The 20,195-nt window shown below is 54.2% G+C and overlaps 1 protein-coding gene across 2 annotated transcripts; it reads left to right on the forward strand.

Annotated features, from left to right (window-relative positions):
- The first annotated feature begins 954 nt into the window (after positions 1-954).
- TMEM42 (transmembrane protein 42) lies at positions 955-5,626 on the forward strand. Of its 2 annotated transcripts, none has more exons than XM_032867815.1 (3): positions 955-1,170; positions 4,126-4,272; positions 4,983-5,626. In XM_032867815.1, exons 1-3 carry the CDS (start codon positions 994-996, stop codon positions 5,121-5,123), a joined length of 465 nt encoding a protein of 154 aa, XP_032723706.1. In that variant the 5' UTR covers positions 955-993; the 3' UTR covers positions 5,124-5,626. The 2 variants fall into 2 exon arrangements, with proteins under 2 accessions (XP_032723706.1, XP_032723705.1); XM_032867814.1 differs by lacking the exon at positions 955-1,170 and adding an exon at positions 1,319-1,559.
- The last annotated feature ends 14,569 nt before the right edge of the window (positions 5,627-20,195 follow it).

The raw sequence follows: 20,195 nt of genomic DNA on the forward strand, positions 1-20,195 counted from the left end.
CTTGGGCTCAGGGTTGTGAGTTCAAGCTCCATGTTGGGGGTAGAGATTACTTAAAAATAAAATTTTTAATAAAAAGAATAAAATTCAGCATAAGGTGGAAAACAGAAACTGAGATCACTCTGGAGGTGGGAGAAGGTTGGAATACTGAAGCTGGTACTGAAGAGGCTTGGGTCTTAGCCACCTATGGGGGTGTCTAGGGGCTGCTGGAGCAAATGACCAGAAACTGGGAGGCTAAAAACAAACATTCTCTCACCGCTTCTGAAGGCTAGAAGTCCAGAACCAAGGTGTTGTTGGCAAGGCCATTCTCTCTGAGGGCTCCAGGGAGTGTCTGTCTGTTCATTGCCTTTCTCTTAGCTTGGGGTACTGATATAAGTCCTTGAAACGTATCTTTTCGGGGGGACACAATTCATCCTATAAACTGCAGTTATCAGGGCTATCCAGGCTTTAACTTGAGCCGCAAAACCACCCCGTGAGAGAGTGGCAAAGAAGGACTTCTCACGAAAACTTCCTGAATGGAAAAAAAAAAATGCTCAACAGTTCACTGTGAAATCATGCTAAACAAAAAAGCCCCATACAGATTACGTAAACTATTTTTTAACGTGTGCTGTATATAAAACTGTGCCTAGACAGAAAGTACTCTAATAATGATCTCCCTGGAGAGAGGAAGTAGTCCTTGATACGCTCCAACATTTCTCTTCGAAGGACGTGTACTACTTTTTACACACAAACATTTTAAACATTTAATGCACAGGAAATGGGAAGTCAGGTCAGTCCCGGTTATCTGAGCGGAGTCGTTATGGGCGATTTAGTCTCTTTTTTAAATCCTACGAGGAGCGCGCATCCATCTGGGCCTTCTGATTTGTCAGAGGCCCTCCCCGGAGCCCGCCTCCACGCCGAGTGCGGAGGGCTCCAGCGCCCTCTGCCGAGGCGTCTTTCCACTTTGCGTCTCCCGAACCGGAAGGTGCCGGTGAATCCCCTGGGGCTCTTGTTGAAATGCACATTCTGATCAACGGGTCTTGGGCGGGCCCGGGACTCCGCATTTTTAACCAATTCCTGGGGAAAGCGGATGCTGGGCCACAGCCAGTGGCAAAGACTGAAACTGCCGGGTCACGGAGTGTTCTACAGCAGCAACCACAGCGGCTTCCGACCGCAGCCACGGACGGCTCCCGGGTAAAGCTACGGAGGCTGCCCGCCGCCCCACGGAGGCCCCAGGGGCTCGGCTCGGCCCCGCCCCTCCGAAGCCCTCCCGGCGCCCGAATTTGCCTCCCTGCTCACGTGAGCGCCGCGTCACGTGAGGCCGCCGCCCAATCGCGGCGCGCGCTCGGTCCCGCTGGTGGCGGGCGCGGGGAGAGGTGGCGGCGGGCACCATGGCCGAGGGGCCGCAGTCCCCCGGCGGCGCCGTGTGCCCGACCGCCTACCCCGACGCCCCCGCAGAATTCCCCCCTCACCTCCAGGCCGGCGCGATGCGGCGCCGCTTCTGGGGAGTGTTCAACTGCCTGTGCGCCGGCGCGTTCGGGGCCCTGGCCGCCGCCTCCGCCAAGCTGGCCTTCGGCAGCGAGGTCTAGCCCGGGGCGCCGCTGCGGCCGGCGGGCGGGTGGGCGCGGGCGGAGGAGGGGCGCTGCGGGGCCTGCTAGGCTCCGGGGAGGGGGTTGGATTGGGGTTGGGGGCGCAAGGTGAAGCCTCACGCTCGCAGGTCTGTTCGCCCGGTCCGCAGCCAGGCGCTGCAGTCAGCTGGGGGGCGGGAGAGCATCCCTGCATTCCAAACCCGTCAAATCCTCGTCCAGTGTAGGCGGTAAGAGACCTGAGCCTCTTCCCTACCAGGGACCTGCAGTCTGTCCTCCGATTGGACTAGTTCGCGTTCCTACATCCACTCTCTGCCTCTCATTTTAAGCCTCTTGTGCCTGAACATTTATCTCCACGTGACTCTTAGGTGAGAAGCCCGTTGCCCATCTCTTTGCTCCGTAATTAACAAGTGTTTTGACCGGTATTCCCCGCTGCCAGGAAAACTGGGAGTTTGGGATACGTAGGCATAAGAGAGGACAGAGGAGCATTCTGGACACAACCTCCCTCAACCCACCTCCTTCCTGAGAACCCCTTAACTGCCTCCGCACGTCTTCGGTAGTGGACCTCTGCCCCTCCATCCTGAGTGGTAGTCCAGTGTCTGCTGCTGGAGGGCTTTCTCTGCCCCAGCGCCCCAGGGGTAGGTCCTGACCTGGACAGTGGACAGACGGGTCCATGCCGGTCAGCCTGTTTAGGGCGGAACCACCATGCTTGAGGTTAGTGTCCTGTTGGGTATAATTCCTGAAGCGCAAAGGGGATGAGTACCTGAACCATGAGGTTTCCTAGTCTGTTTAGTTGTGTGCCACGTCTTCATAACTACCTCAGCAGGTTGCCCTGGTGCATACAAGGCTTTTGTGAAAATTCTGCAGAGACACGCTTTCCTTTTTTTTTTTTTTTTTAAAGATTTTATTTATTTACCTGACACCCAGAGAGAGATCACAAGTAGGCAGAGCAGCAGACAGAGGGAGAGGGGGAAGCAGGCTCCCTGCTGAGCAGAAAGCCTGATGCCTTGCAGGGCCTGATTCCAGGACGCTGGGATCACTACCAGAGCTGAAGGCAGACACTGACCAGACTGAGCCACTCAGGCGCCCCAAGACATCCTTTCCTTAAGACACTAATATAGTCAACAACTAGGATACTGTTACAAGAAATAAGAGTATGGGTGCCTGGGTGGCTCAGTGGGTTAGGCCGCTGCCTTCGGCTCAGGTCATGATCTCAGGGTCCTGGGATCGAGTCCCGCATCGGGCTCTCTGCTCAGCAGGGAGCCTGCTTCCCTTTCTCTCTCTGCCTGCCTCTTTGTCTACTTGTGATCTCTCTCTGTCAAATAAATAAATAAAATCTTAAAAAAAAAAAAAAGAGTATGAGGGTCACCTGGGTGGCTCAGTCAGTAGAGCATGCACTGCTTGGTCTTGGGGTTGTGAGTTCGAGTCCCACATTGGGTGTAGAGATTACTCAAAAATAAAATCCTTTTTAAAAAGAAAGAAACAATAGTATGATATTTAGATGGGCACCCCAGAGGAGGCAGCTCTGTCTGCAAGCAGGGTTTTTTTTTTTTTTAATATTTTATCCATTCATTTGACAGAGATCACAAGTAGGCAGACAGGCAGGCAAAGGAAGAGGGAGAAGCAGGCTCCCTGCTGAGCAGCGAGCCCGATGTGGGGCTCAGTTCCAGGACCCCGAGAGCACAACCCAAGCCGAAGGCAGAGGCTTAACCCACTGAGCCACGCAGGCGCCCCTGCAAGCAGGTTTCTAACCGAAAACCAAGCAAGGGGTCTGCATGTTCTTTGTGCAGGAGGCTTAAGATCCTTTCCTTTCCAGGCTTTCACCTTTAAAAAAGAAAAAGGCTGCAAGGACTCCCAAGTGATGTCGGGGATTGCTAGTTGAGTAGCGGGGGTTTTCCTTGAGCAGGGCTGTGTCCTGGTTAAGAGCATGGAGCCACTGCCTTGTTTTCAATCCTGGAGGCTTCCACGGGCTAGAGGCACTTGAGGCAAGTTACTAATGCCTTAGGTTCCTTATCTGTAAAGCAAAGTTAAGGAGTAAATGAGAATGCACTTAAGACACTGGCCACAGGGCCTGGCCCAGAGTGAAAGCTCCCGAATGCCCAGAAGGACTGGCCTGAGTGTCCTGTAGCCTGCACGGGGTGGGGATGGGGGCATGGTGAATTCATGCTTTATCTGATTCCAGGAAGTGAGGACTCTGTCCCCCGATTTGCTCTCACTATATACTGACTAATAACTGCTTGCCCTCTGCTCCGGTCCTCAACACCAGCAAGGGACTGGTGTTCAAAACAAAGTACTGGTTACTGATTAGCATTTTGCTCTGCCCCAGGTCACCTGGCTGGCAAGATGGCCAAGTAAGTCTCAGTTTATTTCAGCTATAAAATGGGTGCGCTGAGCCCAGAGTTAGGTGGAGTGCTGTGCAGGGAAGCTCGGAGGATCGCCTACCCTGGCTATGGCAGGATCTCAGCAGGGCCCAGCTGCGCGTAATCAGGCCCCTGGGAGTGCTGTGAGGGGGCCGCAGGTCCGCTGTGGCTGGGCGTGGCCACAGTGACACTTTGTCCCGCAGGTGAACATGGCCTTCTGCATCTTAGGCATCATCATGATGGCGACCACCAATTCTCTGATGTGGACGTTCTTTAGCCGGGGCCTCAGTTTCTCCATGTCTTCAGCCATTGCGTCTGTCACGGTGACTTTTTCAAACATCCTCAGCTCGGTGAGTAGCCCTGGGTGCAGTCCCCTGTCCCAAAGCTGGGTTCCGGGGGAGTTGGGGAACTCCTGCCCTCCTAGACAGTAGCCAACTTGAGTTTGGGCTGCGGCTTGACCCCTGATGGCTGTTCCTCTCATCTCAAAGTCTGGCCGAATTCTCAAGCTAGCTGGGTATGAAGTCTAACTTTTAAAAAAGGCCTCCCTGCGTGCTGCCCTTCCAGGCTGCAGCCCTCATTCTCAAGTCTCGGCCGCCTCCGGGCAAACTGATGTCTAGGGCTCTGTGAACTTGAGCATGAGATGGGGAGGGCGGACGCTCTTTCCTCTGATAGCCTGATGTCAGCCAGGTGGGTCTGAGCCCAGTCAGTCCTGCCGTTGAGGGAGGGAGGACTTGGCCTGCAGGTTTAGATCAGCAAACACCAGGCGCCAGCTGTGTGCTGAGCCTTAGCAGCTGGCCTCTTGCTGGTCTTTCTTGTGCACTTGGCTCGGGGCTGGGGCTGGGAGGAGGGCACCCTCCCCCGTCCCCGCAGGTGGGCCAACCATGAATGGTGACTTGTGGAAGGTGACAGCTGGGCTTCAAGCCCCCGACTTCCAGCTCCAGACCTTTCCTCCTGCCCCAGGAGGGCAGTCGGCCCCAGGGAGAGTAAGGCGGTGTCTACTCACCATGGTCAAGTCCTGGGCACATGTGGCCATGACCTCACCGCAGTCTCTGTCCCACAGGCCTTTCTGGGCTTTGTGTTGTACGGAGAGTGCCAGGAGGTCTTGTGGTGGGGAGGCGTGTTCCTCATCCTCTGCGGACTCAGCCTGATCCACAGGAAGCTGCCCCCCAGCGGGAAGGCCACCGAACGCAAGCAGCAGTAGCAGCAGGTGCTGGGGGACCCGCCGGAGAGATAGCACAGCGGCCCGGGTGCGGGATGGCGTGTGGGGACCACCTCCCGGGCCTTCTGACCATCGGCCAGGTAGAGATGTTCCTGAGGGAAATGGGCCCCTGACCCCGCAGCCTCGAGGGTGGCCAGCCGCAGCTCCTGGAAGGGGAAGGATAGACGCACGCGTGTTCGGCCTGAAGCCTTCTCGATACACATGGGTGGTGCTTTCGATGCTCACAACCCTGCCCCCCGACCCCCAGCGCCCCTTGGCAGACGCTGGAGACCCCGGGGTCGGTCTGCGGGGTGTTGGGCCTCGAGACTGCACTGTAATTGCAATCCTGCGGCCGGACAGAGGGCCGGCACGTGACACTGGGGTGCGTTCCAGGGGAGCTTTCCGACACCTCCATGCGGCTGGACGGGGATACCTGCGTCATGCTTCTGCAGTTCAGCGAGGGAAGGGAAGCTGGATTAATAAATCTTTTGGTTTGTAAGTGAAAAGTAGCCTGTGTGGAACCTTAATGCTTTCCTATGCCCCCTCCCCTTTTCTTTCTTTTCCTGATTTTTTGGAATAAGAGGAAGCAACCTGGGTGAGCCTCAGCTCTTGGAGTTGGGAGCTGCCCTCGCCCCCTGGGGCCTGGGGCTCAGCTGCCCGCCCAGCTCGAGCTCCAGCACACGGTCCCTTCCTGATGCCACCCAGGCTGGATAGCGCTCTTCAGTTTCAGCAGCATCTGCCCGTTTTCTTGGTGCGCCAAGGGGAAGGCCTGACCCCACTTTGGGGACCTAGTTTTGTTTTACTCGGTGGGAAAGGAAGCCGGCTCAGAGGCTGCTCTTGCCTCCTCATTCTCCCTGTAGCCCTCTCTGCCCATTGATTGTTTTTCTCGGATCCCTGTGACTTTATCGAATCTTACGCAGCGTGAGTGTAATTCCTAGTCCTGAACGGTCTGTATGCTGCTTGTTCCCTCGCGTGGAGCTTCAGGTTCTTTGTGTGGGGTGGGGAGGCTTCCCCTGGATGTCCCAGACTCCTGGCAGCTCTCTCCAAGGCTGCCTGCCTCCATGTCTTTTTCAGACACTCCCTGCAGGAGGGAGGGACTTGGTGGCCGGGAGGCAGTAGCGGGAGGGAGAGGACAACGGACATGTCCAGGCTGCCCCTCCTCCCCGCCCATGTAGGCCCTCCTCGGCCCTCCTTGGCCCTCTAGGACTCACCGGGCAGCTGACAGATGAGCTTCCAAAAATCGTCCTGTGGCTCCTAGTGAGTGGGATCCGGCCTTAGCGCACCTCTCCAGCCTTCACACCCCCGCTCACCACGCTTACCCCCCACACTTGCATCTCAACAGTTCTCGAGTCTAGCATGTCCAGTCCCGCCTCTGTGCTTGTTTGTTTGTTTGTTTGTTTTTGCAGGAATAGGAAAGCCCATCCTAAGTGTCATAGGCGTCCTTAAGGGGCCACTGAGTAGCCAAAACAATCTTGAGAAAGAAAAACAATGTCGGAGGACTTACCCACCCTGATCCCAAACCTTACTGAAAAGCTACATAATGAAAACGGTATAGTACCAACATCTAGACATGAACCAGTGGTGCAGAGTCGAGAACCCAAGCCCGTTGAGAAGGGCATCGAGACCATTCAGTGGGAAGGGGCAGTCTTTTAGCAGCTGGTGCTGGAGAAACTGGATATCTGTATGCAGAAGAATGAAGTTGGACCCTTTCATCATATAGAAAATGGAACTCAAAATGAATGGAAGACCTAAAATTAAGATTTATTTACTTATTTGTCAGAGAGAGAGAGAGCAAGCAGGCAGAGTGGCAGGCAGAGGCAGAGGGAGAAGCAGGCTCCCCGCTGAGCAGGGAGCCAATTCAGGACTTGATCCCAGGACCCTGGGATCATGACCTGAGCCAAAGGCAGTGGCTTCACTGATTGAGCCACCCAGGCATCCCTTGAAGACCTAAAATTATAAGAACTAAAACTACGAGCTCTTAGAAGAAAACCAAGGAAAAGCTTCATGACATCGGGTTTGGCAATGATTTTTTGACACCTAAGGCACAGGCAGCACAAAAGAGAAATAAATTGGGCCTCGTCAAAATTAAGAATTTTTGTGCATCACAGGACACTATCAAGAGAGTAAATATAGGGGCGCCTGGGTGGCTCAGTGGGTTAAGCATCTGTCTTCATCTCAGGTCATGATCTCAGGGTCCTGGGATCGAGCCCTGCATTGGGCTCTCTGCTCAGCAGGGAACCTGCTTCCCCTTCTCTCTCTGTCTGCCTCTCTGCCTACTTGTGGTCTCTGTCTGTCAAATAAATAAATAAAACCTTTGAAAAAAAAAATCCCCTCTTGAAAAAAAAAAAGAGTGAACACATAACCTACAGAATGGGAGATATTTTGCAAATCATAGATCTGAAAAGGGATTAATATCCAGAATATATAAAGAAATTTTATAGTTCGTCAACAAAAAAAAATTCAACTTCAAAGCAGGCAAAGGACATGAACACACATTTCTCCAAAGAAGATACATAGATAGCCAAGAAGCCCATGGAAGGGGCTTCTTGGCCATCTATGTATGACCAAGTCACTAGTCACCAGGAAAATGCCATTCTAAACCACACTGAGATAGCGTCTCATGCCCATTAGGACGGCTACCATCAAAACAAAACAAACCACAAAAGATGACAAATCTTGGTGAGAGTGGAGAATGTGGAGCCCTTGTGCATTGCTGGTGGGAATGTAAAATCGTACCATTGCTGGTGGGGGGATAGTTTTGCAGATGCACAAAAAGGATTGAAAGCAGAGACTCACACAGATACTTGTCTACCGGTGTTCATAATATGTTAATTACAACGACCAGAAGGTGGAAACATTCTGGATAAACAGAATGTGGTAATATACATACAATAGGCTGTTCAGCTATAAAAAGGAATGAAGGTCTAATACACGGGTTACAGAGATGAACCTTGTAAAGTCTGCTAAGTTAAATAAGCCAGACACCAAATGACAAATATTGTCTGATCCCACTTACATGAGAGGCCAAGGAGAGGCAAATTCACAGAGACAGAAAGTGAAAGTAGGAAGGGGGTTGCTCTGGGACAAGGAGGAGAGGAATGGGGAATTAGTGTTTACTGGGGACAGAGTTCCAGTTTGGGGCAAAAACGTTCTGGAGATGGATAAGTAGTGACTGTTGCACGACATAGTGAATGTTCTTAACACCACTGAATTGTCACTTAAAACTGGTAAATTTTATGTCTTTTTTTTTTTTTAAGATTTTATTTATTTATTTGACAGACAGAGATCACAAGTAGTCAGAGAGGCAGGCTGAGAGAGAGGGGGAAGCAAGCTCCCTGCTGAGCAGAGAGCCCGACGCGGGGCTCGATCCCAGGACCGGGATCATGACCTGAGCCGAAGGCAGAGGCTTTAACCCACTGAGCCACCCAGGGGCCCCTAAATTTTATGTCTTAGTTGTATTTGAATTGAAATTGAAATTGAACTCAATTTCAATTGAAAATAAAACCAAACTGAGAAAAGGGAATGGCAGGAAGAGGGATTGGAGACAGCCAGCGGTGAAGTCACTTTCAACGAGTTTTCCTACGAAGGGGCAGTAGGTGGCAGAGAAGATGGGGACAAGAGGGGCAGTGAACTAACAGTGGGGAGACTGAAGGTGCAAGGAAAGGGGGAGCCCTGAGCGGGGGTCTGGTGCACACTCAACTGCTGACTTGAGCAAGGCGTGCAGACATCTCACTCTCGCAGACGTCAGGACGTAGGTCCCTGGGCAGAGCGCCAGGTAAGGTGGCTGCTGGATGTGGTCGGAGGGGCCCGTAGAAGTTCTTTTCTCAAAGTTCCTTAAATTTCAAATCATGAAGAAAAGACAATACACCTCAAAAGAAAATTGGGCAAAGTGCATGAGTTGATCATTCACAGAAGAGGAAGCTTGAACAGCTGGACATTTTTTTTTTTTTAAGATTTATTTTTAGACAGAGAGAGCACGCAGAGAGGGGAAGGACAGAGGGAGTCTTAAGCAGGCTCTGCGTTGGGCCTGGAGCCGGATGCGGGCTTGACCTCTCCTTCCTGAGATCAGGACCTGAGTGAAAACTCGAAATCAGGTACTTAACTGCCTGGGCCACCCAAGCTTCAGGGGAAACCGAGAACAGGTAATAAACATTTGAAAAGCTTCAATCTCACTAGAGATGGGGAAATGCAAATTAAGACCACAGCGAGGAGAGAAGACACAGGCCTTACAGAGGTTGAAAATCCTTGCAAACATCTCTTGGATAATGGACTTGTTTCCAGGGTGCCTGGGAGGCTCAGTGGGTTAAGCCTCTGCCTTTGGCCCAGGTCATGATCTCAGGGTCCTGGGATTGAGACCCGGGTCGGGCTTTCTGCTCACTGGGGAGCCTGCTTCCCCCTCTCTCTCTGCCTGTCTGTCTGCCTACTTGTGATCTCTCTCTCTGTCAAATAAATAAATAAGATCTTAAAAAAAAAAAAAAAAAAAAAAAAAAAAAGAACTTGTCTCCAGCAGATGTCGCAATAGTGCTGGGGTGTTGGTGGGCGTGGGTTGGTGCTGCTGGGCTCACCCAGGTAACATCACCACCTGCCTTGCGGTGGCTCCGTGTCACGCTGCCTACACTGGGTTCCCATGAGCCACCCTGCATTTATTTTCGAAACGCCTCCAGGACATCAGGACATTTCAGGGACCCAGGCAATAGTGGGAGGTGTGGTTAAAGGTTCATAAAAGGGAGATCGTGCAATTCACCATGCTGAGACAACCTGTTGGCTTTTAGAGAAAAGTAAGCCTGGTTCGCTACCTCATGCCGCTGTCCATGATAAATTCCAGAAAGGTCAAAGACGAAACTGTAAAGCAGAGAAGAAAATGAAGGCGGTTGTGAAGAACGATCTTGGAGGGAAGATGTTTCCCAGGAAACTGGAAACCTAGAAACGAAGGGGAAGGTAGAGAAACCGACTACATAAAAGTTAAAAAAATGTGTAGCAGAACTCGGAGGGGGAAGGTAATGAATGAATAAAGAGAAGCTACTCTGAAGCCTAAAAAGAGCTCCAGGGGGGGCGCCTGGGTGGCTCAGTGGGTTAAGCCATTGCCTTCGGCTCAGGTCACGATTCTGGAGTCCTGAGATCGAGTCCCGCATCGGGTTCCCAGCTCCATGGGGAGTCTGCTTCTCCCTCCAGCCTTCTCCCCTCTCATGCTCTCCCTCACTGTCTCTCAAAGAAATTAAAAAAAAAAAAAAAGAAAGAAAGAAAGGTGCTCCTGTGGGGCCAAAGAAAATGACCCACACCCCAAACGGTGAGGGGACAGTATTCTGTAGCCGAGAGTGGTCAGTGGTAAGATACTCAGTCTTACTTGTAATAGGGGTTGTCATGAAATAACATCAAAACAGTAATGAGAGAGCCCCCCACCCATCAGATTGGCTGAGATGAACAGTTTAGTAGGAGCAGAGTTTGGTTGGTTGGCTGGCTGGTTGGTTGGTTTTGAAAAGCATCTTCCCGTCTTTCTATGGGAATCCCTGATGCAGTCTCTGGAAGGTTCTCTGGCAACATTTATGGAAATTCAAGAGGCACATACCCTGTGACACAGCAGTTCGACTTTGGAAGATTCATGTTCTAAATCTCGTCCCTCGTAAGTGCAAAAACGTGGATGCAAGGAAGTTGTAGCATGTCAGAAGATTTGAACAATGTCAGCGCCTGGCCGGGGGCAGTAGTGACCACCGAGGAGAAAGAGAACTACCTGGATGGTTAAGAAATAAACTCCAAGGTATGTTTTAGAAGGAAAAAAAAAAAAAAAAAAGGCAAGGTACAGAATGGTAAGTTGAGAAAGATCCCCCTGGTGTGAGCAAATGTTTATGGCAGAGAAAACTGGAAAGACACTTCCTAGTGGTTGCCTCTGGAAAGAGGGTCTGAGGGTCTGGGGGGGGAGAGATTTAATTTTTACTGGGGGTATTTATTACTTTCCATTCTGTTCGGAATCTTTGATTCCTGAATCAGAGGATTCACATCTTTCATCTGTTCCAGAAAGTTCTCAGCATCATCGCTTTGACGCCTCTGTTCCCTCATGCTGGATATTTCTCCTCCCAGAATTCCTACTGCGTGTGTTTCGGACTTTCTCATCCAAGCCTGCCCCTCTCAGTTGGACCATACGCATGGGGTGAGAACAGCCCTCGGGATTGATCTCCCTGACGGCCTTTCTGGGGCCTGGGGTTAACCAGTTAAAACCCAGCTTGTGAGCCACGAAGACCTGTCACTGAAAGGCCAGGTGGCTTCTGCAAGTTTCTACTGGGCAGGCATCAATCCAGGCACAGTACAAATCTGGCCAGAAAACTGAAGTTGATCTGAAAGCCTCCCAGGGCAGAGTCCGTGTCATGGGAGGCGCGGTGCTCACACGGGAGTTTCGGTCCCCGAGGGCCCACGCAGTCCCCCTGGACACAGAGCCTGTAGCTGTTCGGGCACCCCAGGGAGGACCTCCACTGGGCAGGATAGGCTGGCAGGCCCCAGTCTGGCCTCCTGCCTGCCTGCCGTGGGTCCTCCTGTCCTAGAGAACTCGGCCCAGACCCGGGACTCCAAGCCAGTCCTCGGTTTCCGAGGGGCCGCTTGCAGCGGTCCGCGGCCGGTGTATAAGCATTCAGTGTGGAGTGTGCAGATGGCCGGCTCAGTCTGGATTCAGAGCTCTTGCAGCAGCTTGGAAAGGCAGAAAGGAAGCTTCCAGAAAGAGGCCCGAAAGTCAAGATCTGGAATGCCTTCCTGTGGCCGGGCTTCTGTTCTTTCTCTGTCGTGACCAAGTCCGTGTGTCCCGTTCTACAGTCTTACTTCACATGGACTCAGCCATTCCTGCTCCCCCCAAGACCCTTCCTCTGCAAGGGCTGCGTGCACGAGGGACGGAAGCCTTCTGAATGCAGTTTAACCAGAATGATACCCCATGCTCGGGAATTGGTCAGGAGGAGGGTGCCTGGCTGGCTTAGGTGGTTAAGTCTTTGGGTTGGGTTCTGGGTCCTGGGATCGAGCCCTGCTCAGCGGGGAGCCTGCGCCTCCCTCTTCCTCTACCCCACCCTCCTGCTTGTGCTCTTCTCTCTCTCAAATAAATAAATAAAATCTTTTTTTTTTTTTAAGATTTTATTTATTTATTTGACAGAGATCACAGTAGGCAGAGAGGCAGGCAGAGAGAGAGAGGAGGAAGCAGGCTCCCCGCTGAGCAGAGATTCCCGATTCAGCAGGGCTCAATCCCAGGACCCTGGGATCATGACCTGAGCCAAAGGCAGAGGCTTTAACCCACTGAGCCACCCAGGCACCGTAAATAAATAAAATCTTTAAAAAAAAAAAAAAAGGAATTGGTCAGGAAGAAATGTCACATATTTCTGACGTGGTTTACATCATCTTACACTCTGTTCCGACCATTGATGCACTGAGGAGCCTAGACAGCTGCACGTAATAATCAAAGGGTCTTCCTAATGTGTGAGGACCAGGAGGAAGAGGAGGGATGTAGAGGCAGGCTGTAAGTGCGCTGTCGCAAACTGCAATGAATCTAGAAGGCCGATTGTACCCCTCAGGGGTCCCGAGTAGTCTGAGCTGGCAGGAGCACGCGGGGTCCCTGTGATGTGCCCTCCCCAGCTGCCGGCAGGGACACAGCATGGGGACACAGAGCCTCTCAGCAGCTGGATTCCAGGTGTACCCGTCAGAGGCCAGGCTCTCCTCTGCAGGCATCTGTTCATGACCCAGAAGGTCCAGCCAGCATCTGGGACGTTTCCATAGCCCAGGGGTTACACAGAGCACTGTCCAAAATCTGCAACAGGCCTGAACCCAAGTCACGTTTGCTGAGCCGGAGCTGTGTTGCGGACAGGTCGGAAGTTTCTCGGTACTGACTTCCTGATAAAGGAGCTCGCCACCTCTCCCCTCACATTAGTGTTCCAGACCATCGAACACAGGTGTTTCACCTGGGGCTGCCTGTTGGACCGGCCCTGTGCTCCTGGGACAGCCTGATCCTGCCCTTCCGCACAGGTGCGGCCTGGAACCCTGCTGAGGGGGGCTGGGGGCTGCCCAGAGCACGTGGGTTCCCATCCCAGAGTGGCCCTTCCAGACCAGGGTGCCCTTGCCTCCTTGATCCTGTCTCCCAGTCTGTCATGAGGGAATGATGTGGGCACAATAAGGACGGAATGGGAGACCGAGGCAGGGCCTGGCTCCGGGTTGGGGCGGCGGGAGCTTCCATCCTCAGCCACCCCGGGTCCTTAGCGAGGGGCAGGGTGTGGCTGGGAGGGGCCAGAGCAGAGAAAGGAGACGGCAGCCCCCGCAGAGCGGTCTGAATGAATCATGGGGCTGAGGTTGTTGACATGTTAGCTGCTTGGGCTGGAGGCAAGCCAGTAAGAGTGATTAAAAGTCCCGCACTTCGGATGCAAAGATAATAGGAAATGGCTCATCCACAGCTCCCGGTTAGGTAAGTACACTCTCGAGTACCATGGGGGTTGGGGCGGGAACAGACAGGATATCTAGTAGATCTGGTGACAGGCAGTGGGATAACGGGGACGGTCTTGCTTCTTGAATGTTGATTTGAGTTAAAAAAAAAACAAACAAACAGATCTATACAAGACGATACATTTTGCCCCTGCCTGGGAGAGAACTCCTTTCGCTCCTTCTAGGACGGAGGCGTAGGGTCTCCTGCAATGTGCGGGTGGAGATTACAGTCGGAAGCGTCTCCCTTCCCTGTGGCCATGATGAAGCAAGCACGGGCTGTGTGCCGTGCTGGGGGCCACCTGCTCAGCCCAGAGCCCCAGGACATCACTGCTCCTGACTTCAGGGGCTGTCCCCAGATACAGTGCATTCTGCCTGTAAGTATTTACTGAGCACCTACTATGTTACCTTGTATCACTCACTCAGCAAACACCTGCTGTCTGTTTGCAACCTGGGAACCCCCCAGGCTCTGGGAACATGTCCCTGCTTTCCTCCACTTGCCTGTTCTAACAGAGGGAGTGGGACCGTAAGCCAACAAGAGTACAAGACAATTTCAGACAAGGACTCATGTGCTGAAGAGACCAAAGCCCAAGGGTCCCCAGGTGGGAGAGACAGCAGCGGGTCAGGTGGGGTTGAATCAGCTGGGGCGGGGAAGGCTTCCCTGGAGACACTCCCCTGCCCCGCCCCAGCTCAGGCAGACCTGAGAGCAGGAGTCCTGGCCGGGAATGCAGCGAGTGCAAAAGCCCTCAGGGAGGGGACGCCGGCCACCCAGTGGTGTCCACTGAGGACCAGAGACCTCGTTGTTGCTGGGAGGTGGGGGGAGGGTGGGCAGGCTGGAGACGCCCAGGGAGGGCCCTATGCAGGCAACAGGAAGGGGGTGGATCTGATTCTAGGAGCAACAGGGAGTCCCCGGAGGTCATGATAGAGCTGAATGAATTTTTATTTTTTTAAGATTTTAAGTGATCTCCATACCCAAAGTGGGCTCGAACTCACAACCCCGAGATCAAGAGTCTCATGCTCTACCAACTGAGCTGGCCAGGCACCCCGAACCAATGGTTTTAAAAAGGGCCTCCAAGGGGCACCTGGGTGGCTCAGTCAGTTAAAGCGTCTGCCTTTGGCTCAGGTCATGATCTCCAGGTCCTGGGAGCAAGCCCTGTGTCGGGCTCCCCACTCTGCAGGGAGTCTGCTTCTCCCTCTCCCTCTGACACCCCAACCATACTCTCTCTTTCAAATAAATAAAACCTTAAAAATTAAAAAATAATTTAAAAGGGGCTCTGATAGCTGGCAGGGTTGGCAGAGGTGTCACCCAGGGCGGAGGTCACAGGCTCCTTGTAACCTAATCTCAGAAGTGACATCGCAGCACTTTTCCTGCATTCTTTTCTAGAAGTGAGTCACCAGGCGCAGCCCACACTCTAGGAGAGGGGATTCCGCAAGGCAGGAGGTGGCCATCACGGGGGCCCATGTGAGAGGCTGCCCAGCACACCTGAAGAGGAATTTGCTTTGTTCCCTAGGACCTAGAATTGCTCATTAGGATTTTTGCAAGTTTCCTTGGGGCTCGGCGTCCCTCCACCTTCCCTTCCCCGAATTGCTCTATAGTCAGCATGGGTCCCGAAGGCACAAGCACGACGAACAGGCTGGGGCCCCGAGGCGGGACAGGAGGACACCTGCAGCCTGGGGTGTGGGGGGCCGGGTTATGACGGTGTATGCGTCCCTCTTCAGCCAGACCCTTCGCCGGTCTCTCTTCCAGGTATTTGCCTTCCTTCTGGCCATTCCAGGCTGTGGGGATGGCCTTTCCTCCTTTTTTTCTTTCTTTCTTTTTTTTTTCTTTTAAGATTTTATTTATTATTTTTTTTGAGACAGGCACAGAGGGCATGAGCAAGGGGGAGGAGCAGAGGGAGAGGAAGGAAGCAGGCTCCCTGCTGAGCCAGGAGCCCGATGTGGGACTCGATCCCAGCACCCTGGGATCATGCCCCGAGCGGAAGGCAGACGTCTAACCGACTGAGCCGCCCAGGCGCACCAGCCTTTGCTCCCTCTGATCGGAGAGGTGGAAAGCGCCGTCCAGCCACACCACCTGAGAAGTCGCTAGAGGCCCAGGCCACACTCTCTTTTGAGGAACCTTGTAAATTCAAACCCAGCAACTGGGGCGCCTGGGTGGCTCAGTGGGTTAAAGCCTCTGCCTTCACCTCAGGGTCCTGAGATCAAGCTCCACATTGGGCTCTCTGCTCAGCAGGGAGCCTGGGATCAAGCCTGCTTCCCCCTCTCACTCTCTGCTTGCCTCTCTGCCTACTTGTGATCTCTGTCAAATAAATAAATAAATAAATAAATAACCTTTGAAACCCAGCAACCTCTAGAACAGGCTTCGGAAGTTGTGGCCTATTGCAAAACCCCAATTTAACAAATAAGGAGCTTTGATATTTGGGAAGCAGGAGGGAGTGTGACTGGGCTTTTCACCAGGCCTGATGGAGTTTGCAAAGAACATTTGTGTGCCGGCCAGCAGGGGAGGCATATGGTTCCAAGATTGCTTACTTATTTTCTCATGACTTACCTAGCCCTTACTATGTGTCAAGCGCTGTCGTAAATGCTTTAAAAGAGGAACTTAATGGCTTTGCCCTTTCTCTGGCTTCGGTAAAGTGGAAGGACTGTCCAGCTGGGGCTTGTCGGAGGGTGAGAGAGATGGAGGTCACTTCCAGCTAATTTCAAAACAGAAGATGCCCCAACAGGCATCAACACGTCATCTGTGAAACAAGCCCAGAGGGAGGGAGGTGTTCTAAAGATCACTGGTTCACAGAGGTGGAAATTGAGGCACAGACAGGTGGGCATCCGTCCCAGGTCACACAGTGGGTATGTGCACTGGCTTCTGGGAGCCCATCCAGACAGGCCGTGGACCCCATGTGTTCTGCAATGCTCTGGGGGGGTGGGGTCCTGCGGGGGGTGGACAGGCTGGGCTGTGCCACCAACATTCTGTTCCCCTGTGGGTGGACACGGTCACCAATCCCCGATGTGTGTCAGACAAATGTGCAGGACAAGCACGGTGCGCTCGCCCGGAATTGGGTCTGGGGGCTCCCAGAAGGGCATGGCCCGTACCTGTGGATGGGGAGAGGACCCCCTGGTCGCTGCTTACCTTGTCTGTCATCATTTCTGTGCCATTAGTGTGGGGCACCCCACACGCAGTGAGACCGTTTGTGATTCAGAGCGTGACATGAGAAGAACCTCGCAACGGACATCCAACTGCGAGAGATGGCAGAGACCCTGTATGGTAGGACCCTTGCCACCTGCCTCCCTTGCCCAGGAGTTTTCTAGCACAAGCCCAGTCTCCAGACCCTCCTCAGCCCCAAGGCTCCACTCTGGGGACTCCCCAGACTTTAGGGACTGATCTGAGCTGCAGGCAGGCAGGTGTCCCCTGCTCCTGAAATTCAGTATTTGTCAAAATGTGGCCCCGTGGCCCTCTGCTCCTCAGCTGCGGGCGTGTGTAAATGCAGAGTCCTGGGCTGGCGCCCTCGCCCTGAGGGGCATGGGCACTCAGGTAAGAGCCACTTGCCTCCCTTTGCAGGAAGGTCTCACCTGGGAGCCGCCAGGGATGGGGCCCTCGGCCTGTTTATGAATTTGCTGGATCTGCTGCTTCTGTCCCATCTCCTCCGCTCCAGCCCTCTTAGGGCCAAGCGAGTACCATGTACCCCAGCACCCCTCCGTCCTCCCCATGCACTGCTCCCCAGGAATGAAGCTGCTTTTGGGACCCTGGAGCCTCCACACCAGGGCACAGACGGATCAGGTCAGCCAAGGGGATTTTGACATGGACCAGCCCAGGAGGAGGAAAATTTTATTTTTATTTTTTTTAAAAGATTTTATTTATTTATTTGACCGACAGAGATCACAAGTAGGCAGAGAGGCAGGCAGAGAGAGAGGAGGAAGCAGGTTCTCCGCCGAGCAGAGAGCCCGATGCGGCACTCGATCCCAGGACCCTGGGACCACGACCCGAGCCGAAGGCAGAGGCTTCAACCCACTGAGCCACCCAGGTGCCCCAGGAGGGGCATTTCAAATAAGGGTGCCCTTTCCTGACCTTTGGAGTAATGACAACACCCCCCCACACCGGGCCCCACTTGAAGCCTCCCACCTTGCCCACCAGCTCATCTCACCAGCGCTGGTGGCCCCCACGGGCACAGGACCAGGGGGCTGCATAGGAAACCCCCACCCCCACCCCAAGACGCCCCTGGCCTGGAGACACTCTGGTAGGGGCGCAGGCTGCCCCAGGGTAAAGGCCGGCCCAGCCCGGGAGGGACGGCTTCCCATGCTCAGCAGTCCTGGGCAGGCGCAGGGGAGGGAGACCCCAAGGCCTGCAGCTCCCCACTCCCTTGAGCAGGGTTCTGTTGGCCTTCCTGGGGGGAGGTTCCTCCTCACATCCACTGAAAGCCCTGCTTTGTGAACCGAAGCTGTTCCTTCTTGCTCTGCCCTCCAGAGGCTTGCTCCAGTGATTGATATGCTTTTAATGAAACTCTGACTGCTTCAAGAGGACTGCGTGGTCCCCTGGGTCATTGCTTTTTCTTTCTGCAAACAAGCTTCTTCTGGTATCTCGTGCTGGGGTGCTGGGGATCACGTGGGCTCTGGGGGAGCCATCGGCCCTCTGAACTTCCCAGGTCAAGGGCCTCTCTTGACGGGTGGGCCTTCTTTATTGGGCCCTACTCAGGATGCCGAGGGTTGGGGGGCTGGGGGTGGGGGATGGGCTCTTCTCAAAGGCAGTAACCCCAGCCAGACCCGCCCTGGCACAGGCCTGGGTTGAAGGGGAGTTATTCGGTGTGTAACGTGCATGACATTCGGGGGCGATGGCCTGTTTTCTAAAGTCAAAATCCCTCAATGCCTAGCCCTCTTGACCCCAGTGCCCAGCGCCCTGGCATACAGTAGGTGTTCAATAAATGCTCATTGCCTGAAAGGTGAGTTTTCCTTCTGCTAGAAATCACCCCCTGGAGGGATGACCCAAAGAAGTTGGGTGAGTAACTCTCCATCCACAGCAACTCCGTGTGTGGGATCACTTGTCTCCGGCACAGGGATTGGAGGAGAGAGAGTTTCTCAGAGGTCCCCTCGAGGTGACTAAGAGGAAGGGCTCCACCGCCCAGGGGTCCGGCTGGGTATCTCCTGCTGAAGACAGGAGACTCCAGCCACTGAGGTCAAGCAAAAAGCTTTTTATTCAGAGCACAAGGCGGGGGTTTGCGCCCAGCCTCCCCCGCTGTGGCCCTCGTCATTTTGACAACAGCTGCGATCCTGTCAGTTCGAAGCAAGCACAGTGTTAGGCTGTCGGCAGCCGCCGCGCTTGGAGGGAAGGCCACTGTGTCAGTGGTGACAGGAGGACAGTGAGGACAGGAAGCTCAGGGTTGGGCGGGTCACAGCTCCCACGTGGCCCCCTCTGGGCCCCCCGAACCGGGACTCCTGCCCACCGAGCTCAAGCTCGAGATGAGCTCGGTGGGCAGGGGGCCCGTCTGACCGCGGGTGACAGGCCTCCCGTAGCTACTGGGCACTCAGAGCTGGTTCCAGGGCCGCTGGAGCCTCAGCAGCCCTCTGACCACCGGCCTGAAATCAGTGGAGACCGACGCTGCCCGCGGTGACCAGGGGACCCCCTTCCCTTATTGTAATGGCCACCTCCTTGAGGGCTCCAGGGGTGGCATTGCCTTTCTCCACGGGGTAAAGTCTTTGGTATCCAGTAGGCTGTGTGCCCCCCACCCCTCAAACCCAGGCTGCCTTCCAGGTTAGGACAACAAAGGACAGGCCTCCGTGATGGGACAACGGCTCTCCCAGAGTGGCTGGTGGGCTTGGCCTTCCCAGATGGCAGGGGCACGGCCTTCAGAGCCGACCAGGGCTCTCGGCATCATCATGAGTAAATAAAGCTAATGCAGACCAGAAAGACAGGCCCGTGGCCTGGGGGCTCTAGAGGTCTGCCATCACCCCTTGTAGGCTGTCTTCCGAGGGCCCTGCGCCGGGATCAGGACAGGTGACTCTGGCAACAGCGGCCCCTCTGAGTAGGTAACCCTGGGCTTCAACCAGGCTCATCCTGACAGAGTGGAGGGTGTGTGTGTGTGTGTGTGGGTCTGTCTTCCTGGTTCATCGGTCTGCAGTCCGTGGTCACCACCCCTCCCCTCAGAGAGATGAAATGGACCCTATCTTGTGAGAAGTGGCTTAAAACCCAGGCCCGAGAGATTTCTGGTCAGTTCTGCCCATGTGGGTTGTGAAACTCTATCCAGGCGGAGGTCAGTCCCCCTCTCCACAGGTCCTCTCCCCAACCCCAACCGCTGGATGGCTCCCAGCTGTGGGGGCCGAGTTTGGCACTGCTGTCAAGACACAGTTACTGTCCTTTCCCACTTGGGCGCGGCCTGCATGTATGTGTGTGACTAGCCCGGTGCGGGGTCCTTCTCAAACTGAGCTGGACCGGCGCAGCCGCACCTGTCTCCTAGTTTTCACAGGCTCGGGGGAGCCTCTCTGGGGAGCAGCTGGGATGCGGCACCCTTTCCGGGCTGGTCTGCTCTGATGTTGGTGTCCTGTCCCGGGTCCCCAAGGCCAGCCCTGCTCTGTCCTTCCATCCTAACATCATGGCCTTCGTTCTCAAAAGCCAGGAGCCAGGGCCCCGACCATCCCAAAAGAAGACAGACATCCTGG

Source organism: Lontra canadensis, unplaced genomic scaffold (assembly GCF_010015895.1).
Source record: "Lontra canadensis isolate GAN:19392208 unplaced genomic scaffold, GSC_riverotter_1.0 scaffold35, whole genome shotgun sequence".
NCBI lineage: Eukaryota > Metazoa > Chordata > Mammalia > Carnivora > Mustelidae > Lontra > Lontra canadensis.